The 19,033-nt window shown below is 48.0% G+C and overlaps 1 protein-coding gene across 3 annotated transcripts in view; it reads right to left on the reverse strand.

Moving 5' to 3' along the window:
- Positions 1-19,033, reverse strand: part of HDLBP (high density lipoprotein binding protein) — an 86,994-nt gene that overhangs the window by 17,132 nt on the left and 50,829 nt on the right. For all 3 annotated transcript variants that reach the window (XM_005574868.4, XM_015433111.3, XM_005574869.4), the window contains exons 4-16: positions 17,393-17,550; positions 15,669-15,884; positions 9,493-9,699; positions 9,077-9,292; positions 8,271-8,477; positions 7,948-8,055; positions 6,521-6,625; positions 6,087-6,165; positions 3,283-3,422; positions 1,702-1,806; positions 1,461-1,574; positions 534-620; positions 231-362 (exon numbers count right to left, since the gene is read on the reverse strand). In XM_005574868.4, the coding sequence (XP_005574925.1) occupies positions 231-362; positions 534-620; positions 1,461-1,574; positions 1,702-1,806; positions 3,283-3,422; positions 6,087-6,165; positions 6,521-6,625; positions 7,948-8,055; positions 8,271-8,477; positions 9,077-9,292; positions 9,493-9,699; positions 15,669-15,884; positions 17,393-17,550 (1,874 nt within the window). The remainder of the gene's footprint in view (positions 1-230; positions 363-533; positions 621-1,460; positions 1,575-1,701; positions 1,807-3,282; positions 3,423-6,086; positions 6,166-6,520; positions 6,626-7,947; positions 8,056-8,270; positions 8,478-9,076; positions 9,293-9,492; positions 9,700-15,668; positions 15,885-17,392; positions 17,551-19,033) is intronic.

Genomic DNA, 19,033 nt, shown 5'->3' on the forward strand with positions numbered 1-19,033 from the left:
CATGTCAAACGTTACTGCTGCAGGTCCAGGTAAGTAAGCGCCACGAGAGACAAAGGCAGAAAACTGCTGGCCAACTCAGCAGCAGCTTGGATTGAAAGCTGCAGTCTTCCACATCTGCCATCTGAGTCCGTGCTGGCCCAATGACCCTGGCGTGACTCAACCCCAGGCTCAATCTTAGAGGCTGTTAGAGATTTTACTGGGGATCTCCATTAGAAAACATATCCCATTACCAGGTCTTTCTGAATAGACAGAATCCTGCTCCGGGCAGCTTCGCAGTTGGCTCGCTTGCCTGTGATGATAATGGTCTCTGAATTGCTATTCTCTGCTGGAAGGTCGATCTTGGTGTTGCTTTCTTCACGAATCTACAGGAGAGAGATCACCATGAGAAGCTGACTAGAGCTCTCCCAGAGTTGAGACACAGTTGAGCACAGGGCTAGAAGTAAGCAAGAGTCCCTCCTAGTCTAAAACCAAAAGGGCGCAGGGCTACAAGGGACAGAGCAAGCAGCAGCAAGATGCAGGGGACAAGCTATCACCTTTTTAATGTTTGCGCCTCCTTTCCCAATGATGTTCTTGTGAAACTGTTTGAAGATCGGAACGGAAATTGAATAGCTATTTTCCACCTTAAAGACAAAAAGCACAGCCCGATTCACCGCCTGTGCTAGAGAGTGAAATACAGTATCCCTTCTACCCCTAAGGGTAGCATGAACACAACAGGGCACTGGCATTTGCAAACAAACCTTCAGGGGTTTGTCATGAGAGTAAGTAAAAGATCACTTGCCCAACAACTAACTTACCTTGCAAATTACAGTCAATCGACGCAAGTCCACTTTTTGGCTAAGAGAGAGTTCATGCCCCATGCCAGGATCAGAGCTGGCTGAGGAAGAGGCTCAGAACACACATGGAGACAGCACAGACCCCTACGCTCTGGGCAATTCTGCACTTGGCAGTGATGTGACAGCAGCTCACAGTGCTGGAGTCCCTCACCCTCGCCTCTCCCAGGGCAGCCATCAGGTAAGGTGAAGCCCACGGAAATACATGGCCACCTATGGCCTTCTCATCCACTACTCACTACACTTTCTAAACTTGTTCCCACTTCAGTTTTTGAGAAAGATAATAAATCAGTGTATGACTCATTTCACCTGTTATACCTCTCATCTTACTGGATGGGACAGTTTCTCTAGGTATCTGAAGACTCCTCAAGGAAACAAGGTAACTGGGCATGAGAAAAGCAAATCTCCCCACCTGAATTGCAGTCTTAACAATGGCTGCCAATCTAAACATCCAGGTATTAAGTGAGAAGCCGTCACCACTTTGTCCCAAGTCCCTGGATGGAAGCCCAGCCCAGTTCCTATGTGCTTTCTCCAGAGCAGGGGTCCTGTGGGGGTCAGGACTTCTGACAGGACACGTGCCCCACCCACCACAGGTGCTGTCGTACAAGAACGGATGTAAAACACCCCTACCAGATCTGCCACCATCTTCTGCATGTATTTTGTGCACTTTTCCACCTCATTCTTGGGTCCTCTGAGCTGGACAATGTCACTTTTTTGTGCTGGGTCTGGAAAGTTGATGATGACCTAGAACAAATCACAGGGAGACTAAGTTCAAGTATGAGGAAGGACATATATCCCAAATATCAAATATTCCTGAAATGTGACTTGGACCACTCCTATAGAGTTACAGAATGTCTCTGGGAAACTTTACCTCTGGGAATTTGTCACGAATTTCACGGATCCGTTCACCCTTCTGCCCAATGATTGTGCGATGAAATCTTTGCTCAATGATTAGATCCTTGGTACGCTCATTTTCCTAAAAATACAATTAAAGTAGATGTCATTTATCACAAGCATGGTGAGCAACTCCCCGCTGACACAAGGGGACACCAGGGAGCCCTGGGCGCAGTCCTTCACGGAGCAGGTGAGGTGGTCTCCAGATGGCACCTCGTAGCACCCCTGGGAGCAACCAGCCGTTAGAGTGCACAGCGCATGGTGAGTGCTCTCGCCAAGCATCGCCACACTCCGCAACACTGGCTGCGCGCCACTTTCCTCAACAAAGTCCAATTACACAACTCACTGTAGGACCCTTCAACCGAAAGTGCCATCATGACAGCGGCAATCACCAAAGCAGTTCAGCGAGCACTTCTGTTTTAACAGGTGCTACAGGGGAGGCCCAGCTCTTCCACTCGGAGGCCTGGCATTCTACACAGCAGTGAGTGACCCCTTCTGAAGAGAGGGTGGCTCGGACCACTTTCCCTGCGTGGCTAAGAATGTTCAGCACAGGGCACTGAACCCATATGGCTCTCAACTTCCTCAACAGGCCCCATTAAAATGTCAGAAGAATAAGCAGGGCTGGAATCCAGGGAAGAATACCATCAGCCTACCAAACGTTTCCGAGAATTCTGAGAGATTCTGGATCAGACGGCTATTGGCTGACAGAGAAATAAGGGCTCAGCAGTCAGGAAGGGCATAAAGCAGCCAGGACAACGGACCCGGGCTGGAGGCCAGGCTAAGAGGAGAACCTGGGATATGGGGGAATGAGCACCGGGAAGGCCACAAGCAGTGGGAGGCTGCATCACACCCTGGATTGCAGCTCAGCGCTATAAAAGAGGTCTGCCAATTTGAGACTCCTCATGGGGGTACTGGGGGGAGGCAAACAAAGCAGCCCCTAAGCGAGTGACAGGAACCCTGGTGCACGTTCCTCACACAGTCAGGCCAAAGGGCTGCTGCAGGCACTCACGCAGTCTTTGACCTCTCTGGATACTCAAAGACACCCAGAGACTTTCAAGTGTGGGTATCTGACTCACAGAAGCAAGGGTGCTCACAGCTGGCATAAGCATGTACGAAACGTTGGGGAGCCCAGAGCAGTGCAGTGCTTCTGCCAGGTGGTAGAGAGCAACAGCCCCCACTTCAGGTTTGCAGTGATCCTCGAGTTTGGCCTTACATGAGAACCACCTGGGATGCCTTTGAGAATCCAGAAATGTCTGTCACAATCTCTGGAGATGGTACCCAGGCATCTGAGAACCCAGGGTGTGGCCAAGGCCAAGACGCTGCCACACAGTCTCTGTGCCCTTCTAGCACAGCACACAGCCATGGAGGACAAGACGTGCAGGTGACCTGGGGAGGATAAAGGAAATGTGGCCCCAGGGAGTCAAATCCGGTTCCAGTGCAATGTGGGATTTGTTGACTTCCATTCTCCAAGGCCGCACACCACAACACGCTGCTCCTTAGAGGGAGCCAACAGACGCAAGGCCAGCGCCTTCCTAGAGGCCCCGGACACGGCACTTACCATGCGAGATGCAAGCTCCAGCAGCTCTCGCTTGGCCTGCTGCACACCCTGTGGGTCCCCCTCAATGCGGATCAAATTGCTCTTCTCACTGTCAGGAGGGATGCGCACGGACACCTTGTACTGGTCTTTGATTCTGTTTACTTAGGAACACAAAAGGAAACACATTTAGGACACAGACCAACAACATTCTGCCAGTGACTAACAACTAGGCAGGACGGGGCTAAAGGGCCACATAACCTTATCAGTGATTCCCATTCACCAAAAATGATGCTTAGCTTCCCAAACAAGAATCTCCCTTGTCTAGAATGGGGGCCAGTTATGATCTTGACCTGGATCACAAGGGTTCTGGAGGACAGGCTCTCAGCCTCGACCACAAGTTGGCAATGCCCCGAGACCTTCAAGTAACTGATGGTTGGGGCCACTCAGTCTGGGATTTAGCTCATCTGGGGTATGGCTGGGGCTTCAGAATACTTAAAAGATTCCAGGTGTTTCTAATGTGCAGTAAGTCTGGAAACTACTATTCTCAAGTTAAAAAAATCACACACATTAACTCCACACAAAAGCACTCACTGATGCCTAAGAGCCTTGCGGGGACCATGCTGCTGCCCAGAGACCCCATCTACTGTTGGCTCAGATTCGAACTGAGCACTTCACTATGTCTGCAAGACAAGTGCTGTTGCAAACCCTCCTGCTGTCAGCCTCTCTGGATAGAACCCAGTACCCCCAAGTTAGAGTTCCAGGTCCCCCAAACTCTGGAGAAGCCGCATCATCAGGAAACAAGGCAGGAATCTTGCCCACTGTGCAGTAAAGGCCCAGCTTGCTGGCAGGACCACCAGGAGGACTTTTTGTGCATCCATCCCGAACACATGCACATGCAGAGGCAGCAACGAGGCGATGCGCTGATGGAGGGTGACATGGACATACAGCTGTTCCAGGTGGAGCAACACAAGACAAGAGAAGCAGAGGACATGGGAGATGGGCAGCAGGTTTTTTTAGATTACGAAGGAAAACGAGAGTTAGGAACTGCATGAGAAGAAATCAGAACAGACATGACTCGCTATATTCCGCAATTTCTCGGGGGCAGAAACTAGAAATTAATGTTAGAATTACACTACTGTACTTCCATATATATGTGTTTTGAGACAAGGTCTTGCTCTGTCACCCAGGTTAAAATGCAGTGGCATGGTATGATCACGGCTCACTGTAGCCTTGACTTCCTGGGCTCAAGTGATATTCCTGCCTCAGCCTCCTGAGTAGCTGGGACCACAGGCCTGGCTAAATTTTTCTTTTTTGTAGAGATGGGGGTCTCACTATGTTGCCCAGGCTCATCTCTAACTCCTGGGCTCAGGTGATCCTCCTGCCTTGGTCTCCCAAAATGCTGGAATTACAGCCAAGAGCCACTGTGTCAGGCCTAAATAAACACTACGATTAGCCAAAACCAAAACAAAACATAAAAGCAAGTTTATGGTGTGTGCATGGTTCAAGCAGTGTGCAAAAATGTCACTTTGTGCCTGTAGACTCTCGTCCCTGTCACGTAAAATGACCACAAAATGTAATACTGACATCAGAGAGCTCACCATTGTACAGGCCACAGCACAGCTGACAAGCCTATGTTTACTCATAACAAAAACGGATACACGGACATCAGTCATGAGATGCAGGTTAGTGTCCCACTCCCTGGGAAAGGCTCCTTCATCCACTGAACTATCCAGGAATGGAGGACGTGTTTGCCTTCTCACCTTCCACCCTGTGCCTGGCCCGACTCACACTTTTAATACCAGCATCTCGGGAGGCTGAGGAGGGCAGATCACCTGAGCCCAGGAATTTGAGACCAGCCTGGCCAACACGGTGAAACCTCGTCTCTTCTAAAAATACAAAAATTGCCAGGTGCGGTGGTTCACGCCTGTAATCCCAGCACTTTGGGAGGCCCTGGTGGGCAGATCACGAGGTCAGGAGATCGAGACCATCCTGGCTAACACCGTGAAACCCCGCCTCTACAAAAAATACAAAAAAAAATTAGCCAGGCATGGTGGCGGGCACCTGCAGTCCCAGCTACTCGGGAGGCTGAGGCAGGAGAATGGTGTGAATCCGGCAGGCGGAGCTTGCAGTGAACCGAGATGGCACCACTGCACTCCAGCCCGGGCAACAGAGCAAGACTCCGTCTCCAAACAAACAAATAAACAAACAAACAAAATTAGCTGCAAGTGGTGGTATGCGCCTGTAGTCCCAGCTACACAGGAGGCTGAGGCAGAATTGCTTGAGCCCGGTAGGCAGAGGTCGTAGTGAGTTGAGATCACGCCACTGCACTCCAGCCTGGGTGACAGAGCGAGACCCTGTCTCAAAAAGAAAAAAAGTATCCCTCCCCATGTTGTTTTTACTTGGGCTCAAATCTAGACCTTTTTTACGCTTCAGTGAGTTCCAGATCAGCAGTTTCCATGTTCAGAAGGCATGGGTACTACAAACACTGATGTGAGGCTAACGTAGCAGGTCTGACTGAAATACAGAGGACGCTGCCCTTGGGCGTGCCTTCAACATGGCCCCTGTGGGTTACTTGCGGAGGGCTTAGATGGAGTTCCAAAAGTGACAATTCACCCACTGGCCAACAGCTCTAATCCAACCACTGCACCAAGGGGCAAAGGAAAAGTGGCCTCTTCCCGCAGGCAGGAGAATGTAAAGTCTGAAACTCCCATTACAGGTAGCACTGGGCCTGGACTGTCTGCACAAATGTCCTAGTTCTCACACCTGACACCCCAACAAGGGTCTCAGGGCACACTGGCCCCACTGCAACAGACAGCCTCACTCACTGTTGGCGCCGCTCTTCCCAATGAGGTGCCTGTGGAACTTGTGGTCGATGTTGATCTCCACGTAGTCCATCCGGTTAATCTGCAGGAGGCACAGAGGTCCATGGATGGGCCCAGTTACTTGATCAATGAGCTGAACCAACACCCGGCAGTCTCCACGGTTGCCTTTTCTGACCACTCAGCTGTCAGGAATTGTTGGAGACTGCCCCTGTGTCTCCCCTGAAAGATGCCTTCTTCAAAATAAAGTTTCCTCTACCCACAATTATTCCAGGACTTCAGCCAGCTTCTAGTTGTTTCAGAACTTAGTACTCACCTAGCTAGGATGCCCTGGGTGCCTGTGCCCAGCCATGTGGGATGTCACCGAGAGATGACCACCCATGCCCAACTCAGAGCCTCCCTTGTCACCAGCACACACAACATTCCAAAGGGCACCTTACCAAATCTTTGACCATGCCTTCTATCTGTTCCTGGGCCACATTGACATCCTCTGTAGGGCCCTCCAAGGTGATCTTGTCTTCGCCCTCTGTGAACTCGATGTGAACCTACCACACCAAAACCACACAAAAAGAGATGGCTAAAACAGAATGGCCCAGCTGCAGCCCCTCAGCTCCCAGTGTGCAATTGCTGGTCCTCAGGGAGCCCACGGGTGCTCTCTTGGGAGTGGCTTCTGATCCCAAATTGCCTCATGTATATGTTAGGGAGGGAGGGATATATACACAAACATCAAGCAAAGTTGAAAGGCAGGGTTAGGGAGCCATAATCAGGAAACTCAACACTGTGGCCGAATAATCTTGCCTTTCACTGAGAACACGGTTTGCTCCACAGAAGCCACTAACATAAAGCATGCGAGATGCTCATGCATCATCTGAACTTTTACAAGGCCTGGTCCTCTTCAGTCGCATGAAGAATGAGACAGGGCACGGATGGAATTTTAAAACTAGTACAGCTGCACCAAGGTGGCAAAGTGACTTGCTCGACGTAAACGAGGCTGCCAGCTTTCCTGGTTTATTACCCTCCAGGTAAGGAGTTAAGGGAGGGAGACTGGTCCTTATATGAAGCTATAAGAAGGAAAAGGGGCTGGGCACAGTGACTCACACCCATAACCTCAACTTTTTGAGAGGCTGAGGCAGGAGGACTACTTGAGCCCAAGAGTTCGAGATCAGCCTGGGCAACACAGCAAGACCCTGCCTCCACAAAAACTAGCCTGGGATGGTGGTGCGCGCCTGTAGTGCCAGCTACTTGTGAAGCTGAGATGAGTGGATCACTTGAGCCATGAGTTCAAGGCTGCAGTGAGCTATGATCACGCCACTGCACCCCAGCTTGGGTGACAGAGTGAGGCTTTGTCACTAAAAAGAAGGAATAAAATAAAAAAAATTTTATTTTTAAAAAGGACTGTAACATTAACTGGAAACAAATTTTAAACAAAACAGGAATTAAATATGATGGTTGGATTCTCTGGTATTTCTTTTTTGTTCATGTTTTCTGGATGCTACAATCTCCTTTGGTAAACTGAGAAAGCTTTAAATTCACTCTTAATACAATTTGTATACAAGTTCTGCTCTTCAAACGACTATGAAGTTATTTCACCAAAATTACTAAATGACATGTTTCCTAAGATACTTATGAAACCTAGTAACACACAGTCCTCTCTGGTTAAAGACTAGAAGGATGGTACAGACATCTACAGACATTTATTCTGCTGTTCTTCAGCTAACATGGAAGTTGACCATGTCAAACAGGCCAGTTAATTCAGAAAAATACACCAGTTTTCAAGGGCATCCACAGTACAAAGGTCCAAAGCAATGTCAGAAACAGACAGAAAACAAGACAAATTCAATACAACAGGTGAAAAACGCGTCCTTACCTTTGGCATCTGCTGAGTGATTTTGGCCAGGTTCTGCCCTTTCTTGCCAATGATGAAACGGTGAAGCCAGGAAGGGGCGGCGACAGAGGAGACGGTGAAGCTATTGGCCTAAGAAAACGGGAAAACAGCCATGGGTTTGCAGAGCTCAAGGTCACGTCACAGTGAAAGCCAGGCTGCTCACCTGGGGCTCAGAGACGCGCACTCCCCAAACCTGGGCACCTGCACTGTGTCCAGGCCCCAGGATTTACAAATCGAGAGCTCATCCATGAAGGCCCCGCGGACTCCACTCAGAGGAGACACATTTCATGCTCAGAGGCAGTTACCTTGGCATAGACTTCAGTCAACGCCTGACCTAACTTTTCAGGTTCGCCTCGAAGTATTACAGTCTCAGAGATGCTGTCTGAGGGCGGGATCTCAACGGAAACTCCAGTTCTCTCAAGGATCTCCTGCAATGAATTGCCCTTGGGCCCGATGACATACTTGTGCTGGGATTTCTTCACTTCCACTGCAATGGTTGTAGTCTTCTTTTTCTAAATAAGAGCACCATAAGGGGCAGTCAAAGGGAAAGGTGTGGGAAGCGGGCAGGTGGGCACGGCCACTGCTGCAGAAAGCAAGCCAAAGTGGCCCAGACTACAGATGCTGATCCCAAGAAGTGAACAACAGTGATTAGGACTAGCCAATCCCCACCAACTTCACTGCTCAAGACTGGATTTTCCCTAGAATAGTCACCCGCCGGCTGATAACTTCGTCCTTGAACACTGCAAAACACCCAATCCTTTCCCTCAATTAAGGAACCCGTTTCAGATCTCAAAGTTCACTAAGCGGAGCTAACAGCTTAATCTAAGACGTGAACAAGTCTGGGTTGTGCGTCTGACCTGGGGCAGCCCAGCTGGCAGCATGTCAGCACAGCCAGAGGCCCAGGACGGCAAAGACAACCGGCCTGCAGATGCTCAACAGCAAGGGACGGGCGGGCACCAATCTCACACGGGCCACTCTAGTGTAGAGACAATAAGCATCTTCATCAAGGACAAAAAGATAAGGGGCTGAGCCAGGCCTTAACTGAATCTCCAGACCCAAATCCTAGTTTCTATTCCTGCCCATGGGGATTTGCCTCCTCTAAATCGCGTACCTTCTCCTCATAAATCTTCTTGATGCGAGCCACGGCCTGAGCCAACTGCTCCTTCTCTCCAGTGAAGACAATCTCTGTCCGGTTCACGCTGGGTGGGGGGATGTTGATGCGTGTCCCTGTCTCTTGCATGATCTCGCCGACCAGTCTATTATACGGCCCAGCGATGAAGGGGTGGAATGCCTTTTCTACTTCTAGCCTCTCCACAGCACGTTTGTCCTGGAAAGGAAGGGATGACCTGATGAGAACAGGCCTCTGAAAACAAACTGGGGACAGACAGGGCTTCTCAGGGTTGGAGTCAAGCCCTCCACCCCCACCACCTTATGCCTTTACGTCCACACTGGACACGGCAACCCATGAGGGAGTAAGGTCTGCACAAGGAGGCAGGCAGGGGCACGAGGCACTCACGCAGGCCTCACCTGCTCGGCAGAGATGAGTAAGACTTCGTGGCGAGCTTTCTCGATGCCCTCTTTGGTGCCGGTGATCTTGATCTGATTGCTGGGGTCATCTGGACGTGGGATCTGGATTTTGGTTGCAGTTTTTAGCTCCAAGTCTTGCAGTTTCTCTCCATTTTTGCCAATAACAAAGCGATGGTGTTCTTTGGGAATGGCAACAGTTGCTGAGGCCTACAGCAAGAAGAGAATCAAGGAAAACAAGAGTATTTGTAGGATCTGAAGGAGCGTATTTTTCCAAGACATTCTGACAGAAACATCATCTTTGCTTATTCTTGCCCACCAGCCCCAACCCATCCATTAGAACAGCGTGAGCTTACACATCACATGCTTGGGGAAGATTGCCCTGACTCCCAGCCTAGCGTAAGTTCAAGTGTATCCGCACTACTAAACATCCACTGGAAAATACACCCACAAAGGGAGGCAACAGTTCACATCCACAGAAGCTGGACAGGAAGAAGCATGACTGCATATCCAGAAACCCTGAAAAAACTGCTGGGTTAAATTCTATGAATAGCAGGGAGAAAAGACTGAAATCCAGAAGTTAACAACATTAACTTCCACAAACAACAACTACTTGGAAGATGTAATGACAGAAATGCGTTTCTTTTTTTTTTTTGAGACGGAGTCTCGCTCTGTCGCCAGGCTGGAGTGCAATGGCGTGATCTTAGCTCACTGTAACCTCCACCTCCCAGATTCAAGGGATTCTCCTGCCTCAGCCTCCCGAGTAGCCGGGACTACAGGCGTGTGCCACCACGCCCGGCTAATTTTTATATTTTTAGTAGAGACAAGGTTTCACCATGTTGGCCAGGATGGTCTCGAACTCCTGACCTCGTGATCCACCCACTTCGGCCTCCCAAAGTGCTGGGATTGCAGGTGTGAGCCACTGCGCCTGGCCAAAAGATGTGTTTCTAATAGAAAAAAGGACAAAAGAAAAAAAGGACAGGAAGAAAGCTAGACATAAAGTGCAACACAAGGCGAAGTATGTGCATTAGAAACTAGAAAACACTCCTTAAAAGAGGTAAAAGAAGGTTTAAGTAGATGGCAGTTATCCCAATTAACTTTAAAATATTAATACAATTTCAAACAGCTGATTATAAAGGTTGTAACACAGAACAAACAAAAATAAACCAGAAAACCCTGAAAAAGAATAGTGCAGGGTGGAGGTGTTAACAGTGGTCCTAGACATTAAACATGAAACCATTATCATTAACATAGGAAATATCAGTATATGGAAAGACAGACCTGCTGGTCTGAACTGAAAACCCAGAAACAGACCTAAGTTAATATAAACACCTAGCACATGATAAAAGCAGCCACTCAAGCCCAATGGAGCAAAATGTCTTTTCAAGATGGTGATGGCATGCCTGTAATCCCAGCACTCTGGGAGGCTGAGGTGAGAGGATTGTTTGAGCCTAGGAGTCCAAGATCAGCCTGGACGACATGGTGAGACCTCACTTCTACAAAAATTTTAAAAATCAGCTGGCCAAGGCCAGGCACAGTGGCTCATGCCTGTAATCCCAGCACTTTGGGAGGCTGAGGAGGGCGGATCATGAGGTCAGGAGATTGAGACCATCCTGGCTAACACAGTGAAACCCCATCTCTACTAAAAATACAAAAAATTAGTTGGGCGAGGTGGCAGGTGCCTGTAGTCCCAGCTACTTGGGAGGCTGAGGCAGGACAATGGCGTGAACCCAGGAGGCGGAGCTTGCAGTGAGCCGAGATTGCGCCACTGCACTCCAGCCTGGATGACAGAGCGAGACTCTGTCTCAAAAAGGAAAAAAAATAGCTGGCCATGGTGACATGTGCCTGTGGTCCCAGCTACTGGGGTGGTGGAGGCAGGAGGACTGCCTAAGCCCAGGAGGTTGAGGCTCTGGTGAGCCGTGATCACGCCATGGCACTTCAGCGTATGTGGCAGGCTGAGACCCTGTGTTAAAACAAAACAAAACAAAAAAATAGTGCTGACAACTCGAAAGCCATATGGAAAAAGGTGAAACTTCATCAGTGCCTCAACCCTATTTGCAATAAATTCCAAATAGATCAGAAACTGAAATGTAAGAACACATTTACAAGCAGCAGAAGAAAATATAAACTTTCTTAGGACCTGATAGTGAAAAAACTTTCCTAACAATGACTCAAGATAATAAAAAATGCAAGTGGTCCTCATATATTGAAAAGGTGCTCAATCTTGCTCATCAGAAAAATGCAAATTAAAAGTATATTTGGTTGCCTCTCTCAGTGGCTAAAACCCAAGAATGTGATGAGCCTGGCTCCTGCATAGTGCTGATGAGACTGCAAAACACTAACTCCTAAGGAAGGAAATTTAGCATCAGATGGCACAATTCCATATGCAGCCACCCTCTGACCCAGCCATCTCACTTCTAGGAATATATCCCAGGATACACTGGGTAAAATAGGAAATAGCATATGCACACGATTTTTACTGTAAAATAATTTGTAACAGCTAAAGTCTGGAAACTACCCAAATGTCCATCAGTAGGAGAGCCTGGGTAAATTACAGTATACCCACAGAGTATTACACTTCTGAATAAAGAAATGAGAAAAATCACTACTTACTGATATGCAGACACCTCCAAACAATAATAAAAGAAAAAAAGCAAGGATAGAACAGGGCGTATGGCAAGCTGTATTTTGCTTCTGTTCTCAAATAACAAACAACAAAGCATAAACCAGGACCAGGAATGGCCGCCTACAGAGGCGGGGAGGGAGCAGGGTGAAGGTAACAGGCTAGGGAAATTTCTCTAATTTATATAAATAAATATACTTTATTATATAACGTTGACTTTGCAAGCATATAAATGTTGAAATACTTTTTAAAAATTGACAATAAATGGAAACAAATGTATCTAACTATATCAAGATGACAGGAAAACTCAGAAAAAAAGAATTACTTCAAGTCATTTTGAACTCATGATTTTCCTTTTTTGAGATAGGCTCTCACTCTGTCACCTAGGCTGGGTTGCGGTGGTGCACACACCGCTCACAGAAGCCTCCACCTCCCAGGCTCAAACAATCCTTTCTCCTTAGACTTCTAAGTAGCTGGGATTACAGGTGAGCGCCACCACACCCAGCTATTTTTTGTAGAGATGGGGTCTGGCCACGTTGCCCAAGCTGGTCTCAAATTCCTGGGCTCATGCAATCTGCTCACCTTGGCCTCCCGAAGTGCTAGGATTACAGGTGTGAGACCCACCGCCTGATTTGCCTTTCTTAAAAGCACAATTTTCCTAGCTCTGTCTTCTGAAAAAGCCTAGAAGCTCTTGACAACCTAGTCGCCATGTCCAGCTATGGAGACTGGAGTCTCCAACTGCAATTTCCTACTCAAAAGGTTCAGAGTTCATAGAGAAATAGCTGACTCAAGGTCTGTGGAAGGAAATATGTAAGATTAGCCTGAGGCATCTTTCTGTGTTAGAAATTAAGAAGTTATTTATTTATTTATTTTTGAGGCAGAGTCTTGCTCAGTTGCCCAGGCTGGAGTGCAGTGGCGCGATCTCAGCTCAGTGCAACCTCTGCCTCCCGGGTTCAAGTGATTCTCCTGCCTCAGTCTCCTGAGTAGCTGGGATTACAAGCGTGCACCACCATGCCTGGCTAATTTTTTTTTTGTATTTTTAGTAGAGATGGGGTTTCGCCATATTGGACAGGCTGGTCTCAAACTCCTGACCTGAGGTGATCTGCCCGCCTTGGCCTCCCGAAGTGCTGGGGATTATAGGCATGAGCCACCACGCCTGGCCAGAAGTTATTGATATTAATGGGTCATGAGAGAAAGCTGCAGGGAACAAAACTGAAAGGAGGGGACCCACTGGCCAAAGATGGAGCATCTCCAGCATGAAGAATGACGGACAATGCCTGAGTTCATAATGACACTAAAAGAGTCACTGATCAACACTGAAGTCGCTGGAGTGCCAAAGAATCAATTATTTATCTGGCACTTCCCACTCAACTGCTGATAAAGAAAAATTCTTCTTTACAAGAATTATCAACTAATGTATGAGCAGGGAGAGAATTAGAAAAGCATAATTTGCAACCCTTAACGAATTTGGGCAGCAACCACCAACTGATAGTAAAACGATTACACAAACCACTGATAGGGAACTTTACAAGGGAAGACCCAGACCTAAGCCTACTGATCAATCTCAAAATCAGTACAAGCAGAACAACCAGCAATCACAGCACGGACTGAGCACCACCTACAGGGTCTTCTTGCCAAACAAGCTGACTGCGGAAGTAACCAAGCCCCTAGAGATCTAATACCAGTTCACCAAAAATAATCAGTGACTAGCAGAACAAACCAAACACCCACAGTCCCCAATAATCAATGGCATTAAAAAAAGGGAGGACTGGCTGGGCATGGTGGCTCATGTCTGTAATTCCAACACTTTGGGAGGCTGAAGTGGGTGGATCATTTGAGCCTAGGAGTTCAAGACCAGCCTGGGCAACATGGTGAAAACTCGTACCTGCCAAAAAAAAAAAAAAAAAAAAAAAGCCAGGCCTGATGGTGCATGCCTGCAGTCTCAACTACTTGAAGGGCTGAGTCAGGAGGATCACTTGAGCCCAGGAGGTCAAGGCTGCCGTGAGCTGTGTCTGCACCACCGCACTCCAGCCTGGGCAACAAAATGAGATCCTGTCTCAAAAAAAAAAAAGGGGGGCGGGTAGGAGGGACTGTTACAGTGTTAAGCACTGTTAAAGAATGAGAAGAGACCTAGGACTCTATAATCAACTGCAACACTGGGACCTTGTATGGACAATGACTTGAACAGACCAACTGGAAGAAACATCTTTGAGATGATGAAGAAAGTCCAACACAGACTGGGTTAAACACAGGTATAATATTAAGAAACCACTATCAATATGACTACATGAGTTAAGAGCAGAATGACTACACATATGTATACATAAAAACGGGACTCCCCGAAGTAAGGCACAATAATGTATCTGGGATTTGTTTTAAGATAATCGAGGAGCAGGAGAGAGTGTCAAGGGTGAATGTCTTCATTCTGATCCATATATTCAGTGAAGTGGCCCTTTCCCCTGCAGTGTTCATTACAAAACAGAGGCTCAAATATCCACTGACTGGCAGACACCAGCAAAACTTTCAGAGCCTATTATGCACTGGCCACAATGCTGGGCAATTACAAGCAACACTTTCACCTTCCTAACACTTAACACTCCATGAAGCCAGCTGGGGTTGGGGACTGTCGCGATGCCCCCATGTGATTAAGTGGCACAGCTGGACCTGCATCAGGCAGCATTCCCCTGCCTCACCTCCTGGCTACGCCCTGCGCTCCTACCCCTCGGCCCCTCTCCCATCAGATCCCCACCGTCCAACCACCGTGCTCCAGATCCAGCTCCCACAAGATCAAGGAGACTCAGTAGCAGATGGGAAGAACCCCCATTCCTAAATAAGCCTATGCAGTACAACAGCAGTCATGCAACATTTTAATAAGATAGTTTACATTTTTCTTGGTCTTTAAGAGCTGCCAGTTAGGGAGAAATGCATCAGAGATTTGCTTATTACAAATGTTCTTCAATAAAGTCCAAGTACTAGGAAAGTGGCTTAAAATATAATTTGAACTTGTAATCTCCTAAATCTGGGGCCTATTAACATGTAGTCAATGAACACACCAGCAAAGCAATGGGGACCACCATCTTCACCACTCAGCAAGCCCAGTTTCTTTTAAGTGTCTCAAACTCTGGGACAAGCTTCTAATTTTCAATTTGGCCAGATGTGGTGGTGTGCCTGTAATCCCAGCTAACTGGGAGGCTAGGAGGGGGACTGCCTGAGCCCAGGAGCTCAAGGCCACAGTGTACTGTAACCACACCTGTGAAGTGCCACTGCACAAGAGCCTGGACAACAAAGTGAGACTTTGTCTCTTAAAACAAAAAAAATTATTATTACTTTCAAGTTCATTCACTCAAAGAGCAAAAATGGTAAGTGTCCCAGTTCTATTATTAGTTTAGTGAGTCTTTTCCACTAAAAATGCCAGAGGACTCTGAATGTTGCTGTCCCACCTCCGAAAGATTGAACTGTCCCACTGGCAGAAGGGTCCAGTGAAGTTCTAGCCTGCATCAGGAGTAATGGAATGGGTACACAGTCACTGGGGAGAAGTAGGCCTCAGGCTACCCACCTGAGTCTGCAGTCTAGCAACAATGTCCTTCCGAGCTTTCATGACAGCATCCAGCTTTCCTGACACCATGATGGAGAGGCCTTGGTCTTTGGCCAAAGACAGCTCCAAGTGAGCACCGGTTCTCTGCATGATCTCAAGGCAGATTTTTGCTTGTTCACCTTCTCCAAATTGGTTCATATCCTTATATTTTCTCTCCTCCAGGGGTACATGGAACACCTGTTCAAAAAAGATCAAAAAAGGGAAGGTTAAGAGATTAAAAGAAAGCCAACAGACAGGGAGTAAAGAACATGTGTTCATCACCATCCACTCACAAAGTAGCCCCACCCTGCCCACAGGCACTGCTCGAAGCCCTGGGATAAAGCAGCTGAAAGACATGGAGAAAGTGCCAAGGTCAAGAGGCTGGCATCCTAAGGAGGAGAGAACTACATTGGCGGCACAAATGGATGAGGCAGCTAGCAAGTGCTGTGATGAAATCAACAGGGGGAAGAGAGTTTGAGAGAAAGTGGGAGGTGGAGCCTGGGGACGGCCAGGAAACACCTTCCTGAAGCACGAGGCAGCTATCCATGCTAAGAGGTGAGGGAACTACGGGTATACAGGCAGGAAAGCCGAGGAGGTAGATGGGGCACCTGATGAGCACACCAGAGGGGCACAGTTCAGAGGATCACCCATCCCACCCGGAGTAAAAGTCAACACAGGGTTTCAGCAGGAGGCATATTCTGCTTGATGGCGCAGGGTCCCTCCCGTTGCTTTATGGAGAAGAACTGAGGAGGGACAACGTAGAAGCAAGGGGATCAACTACCCTGGTTTGAGACCACAGTCACCAAGCAGACTGCGGTACATTTAACAAAACCACTAACAAGATAGCAGACAGGTGAGAATGGAAGGACTGGGATGCAGCTGTTTATGAGCCTAATTTCAGGGACAACACTGGCAGAGAGATGATAATTTTCCACCATGACCAGAAGATATGAGTTTATATAAAAGTTTTGAAACTCACCAACATCTCAAATTCAGGTAGCAGAGAGAAGGGCTAGTGAAGCCAACGAAAACCAGGAAACTGGTTAACTGCTTCAAGAAAGTGGGACGATGAATAGAGAACAGAAAACAGGACCCATTCATCTGACAAACACTGCCTGCAAACAACCACGTGCCAGTCCTGCTGAGTGCTAGTATCCAGGGTGGACACGAGACAAGTGGTCGACAGAAACATCTCTGGGATGGGGGATGATTTAACGTGAAGGCCTTCTCCCTTTAGCTACTCAAAGCATTCTCAATCTTGCATGTTCAGAAACTCTATGCTTGGAAGGATAGGTTAAGAAAGAATAGCAATGAATTTTTAAAAATTTTAAAAATTGGCTGGGCGCCGTGGCTCATGCCTGTAATCTCAGCACTTTGGGAGGCCGAAGAGGGCGGATCACGAGGTCAGGAGATCAAGACCACCCTGGTTAACATGGTGAAACCCTGTCTCTACTAAAAATACAAAAATTAGCCGGGTGTGGTGGCGGGCGCCTAGGGTCCCAGCTACTTGGGAGGTTGAGGCAGGAGAATGGCGTGAACCTGGGAGGCGGAGCTTGCAGTGAGCCGAGATCGTGCCACTGCACTCCAGCCTGCGTGACAGAGCGAGACTCTGCCTCAAAAACAAAACAAAACAAAAAAATTAAAACATTTACATGGACATGTTGCATGATAAAATTTTTAAAGGAAAGAAAGAATGGTGTTTCTACCTGAGTGATGACAGAAGCCTTGATGGGCCGGATCTTGTTTCCCCAGGCTCCAGCAGGTTCCTGGGCACTTTCCAGGCAAGCAGCTTTCTCAGGAAGTGGAGGGAAGGCATCCTTGTAGGTTGGAGGGTCACTCTCCTCTTCTGAATTTAGAGTGGCAACTGGGCCAGCCAACACAGATTAAGGGGAAGCACTACTTTTAGCATTACATGAAAAACACTTTTAAGGGTTTTAGTGCTTAAAAACAGACCAACAAACAAGAAACACCAAATGCTCCAGGGACAACTCCCCCCACCCCTCTTCTAATTCATAGTGAAAAGGCCCCAGGAGGTCACCAGGCCCAGCACCCTGAGTGTGAGAGCTCGAGGAGGTCAGAGACTTCTAGTCTCTGACAGTGAACCTACCCCCAATCCACACGGCCTCCCCAGTAAACATCAGCTCAGACACAGTGAGCCCCACTCCCCTAACGGGGTGAGCCCCGTGAAAGCAAGCCTTGCTACGTCAATTTTTAAGTCCTCTAGAGTCTAATAACATACTTTAAAAAATCACAACTACGACAATGCCAGACACAAAGCAGACCCTTACATTTGCAAAACAATGGTCCTCCTACCCAGCACCACCTGTGAGAATTGCCTTTGAAGCAAACTGATTTTCCACTGTAACATACAAGGTTAAAAATGATTGCCGGGGAGGCCGGGCACGGAGGCTCACACCTGTAATCCCAGCACTTTGGGAGGCTGAGGCGGGCAGATCACCTGAGGTCAGGAGTTCGAGATCAGCCTGACCAACATGGAGAAACCCTGTCTCTACTAATAATACAAATTAGCCGGGCATGGTGGCACATGCCTGTAATCCCAGCTACTCAGGAGGCTGAGGCAGCAGAATCGCTTGAACCAGGGAGGCAGAGGTTGCAGTGAGCCTAGATTGCACCCTTGCACTCCAGCCTGGACAACAAGAGCAAAACTCTGTCTCAAAGAAAAAAAAAGAAAAGAAAAAAGGCTGCTGTGGGAATTGTCGCCACTGATCTCCCCCTGCCCTGCCCAAGGCAGAGGACAGCAAGGCTTGTGGAAATCAGGTTCCCTGATTATCACTTCCATCTTCCATAGTGCCCTATTTGTTCATGTTTTTGTGCCATTGGCCACTATCTCCATGAAATCAAGGGTGTGACTGTTTTGGATAACCCCCAATCCCCAGGGCTGAGCACCGTGTCTTGGCAATACCAAGGCCCAATGAAATACACCATGAATGGATGTGACAGAGGACAGGGGGATGACCTCTGGAATCAGACGGGCTCATGCCCGAGTCCAGGCCCATCAACTTCCAAGCTGTACACTCCTACCCGACAGTGCTGACACGACAGGTGGGTGCATTCTCTCAGTGCTGTCTTCCCTCTCTAGAAAGGGAAACACAGACTTCACAGGGAAGCCAGCTCCAGTAGGAAGATCCCAAGCCCCCAGAACAAAGCAGCTCTGGGGTTCCAACACCCAACACAGCAGCCACTAGAAATGAGCTTGTGAAATGTGGCTAGTGTGATTAAGGAAAAGTGAATTTTATATTTTAATTAATTTTAATAACTAATACTCAATTTAGTTACTGGAAAACTTTTAAGTGTGTTTGGAACAACCTGCTCTTTCAAATGAAGCA

The sequence above is a fragment of the Macaca fascicularis genome, chromosome 12 (genome assembly GCF_037993035.2).
Source record: "Macaca fascicularis isolate 582-1 chromosome 12, T2T-MFA8v1.1".
NCBI lineage: Eukaryota > Metazoa > Chordata > Mammalia > Primates > Cercopithecidae > Macaca > Macaca fascicularis.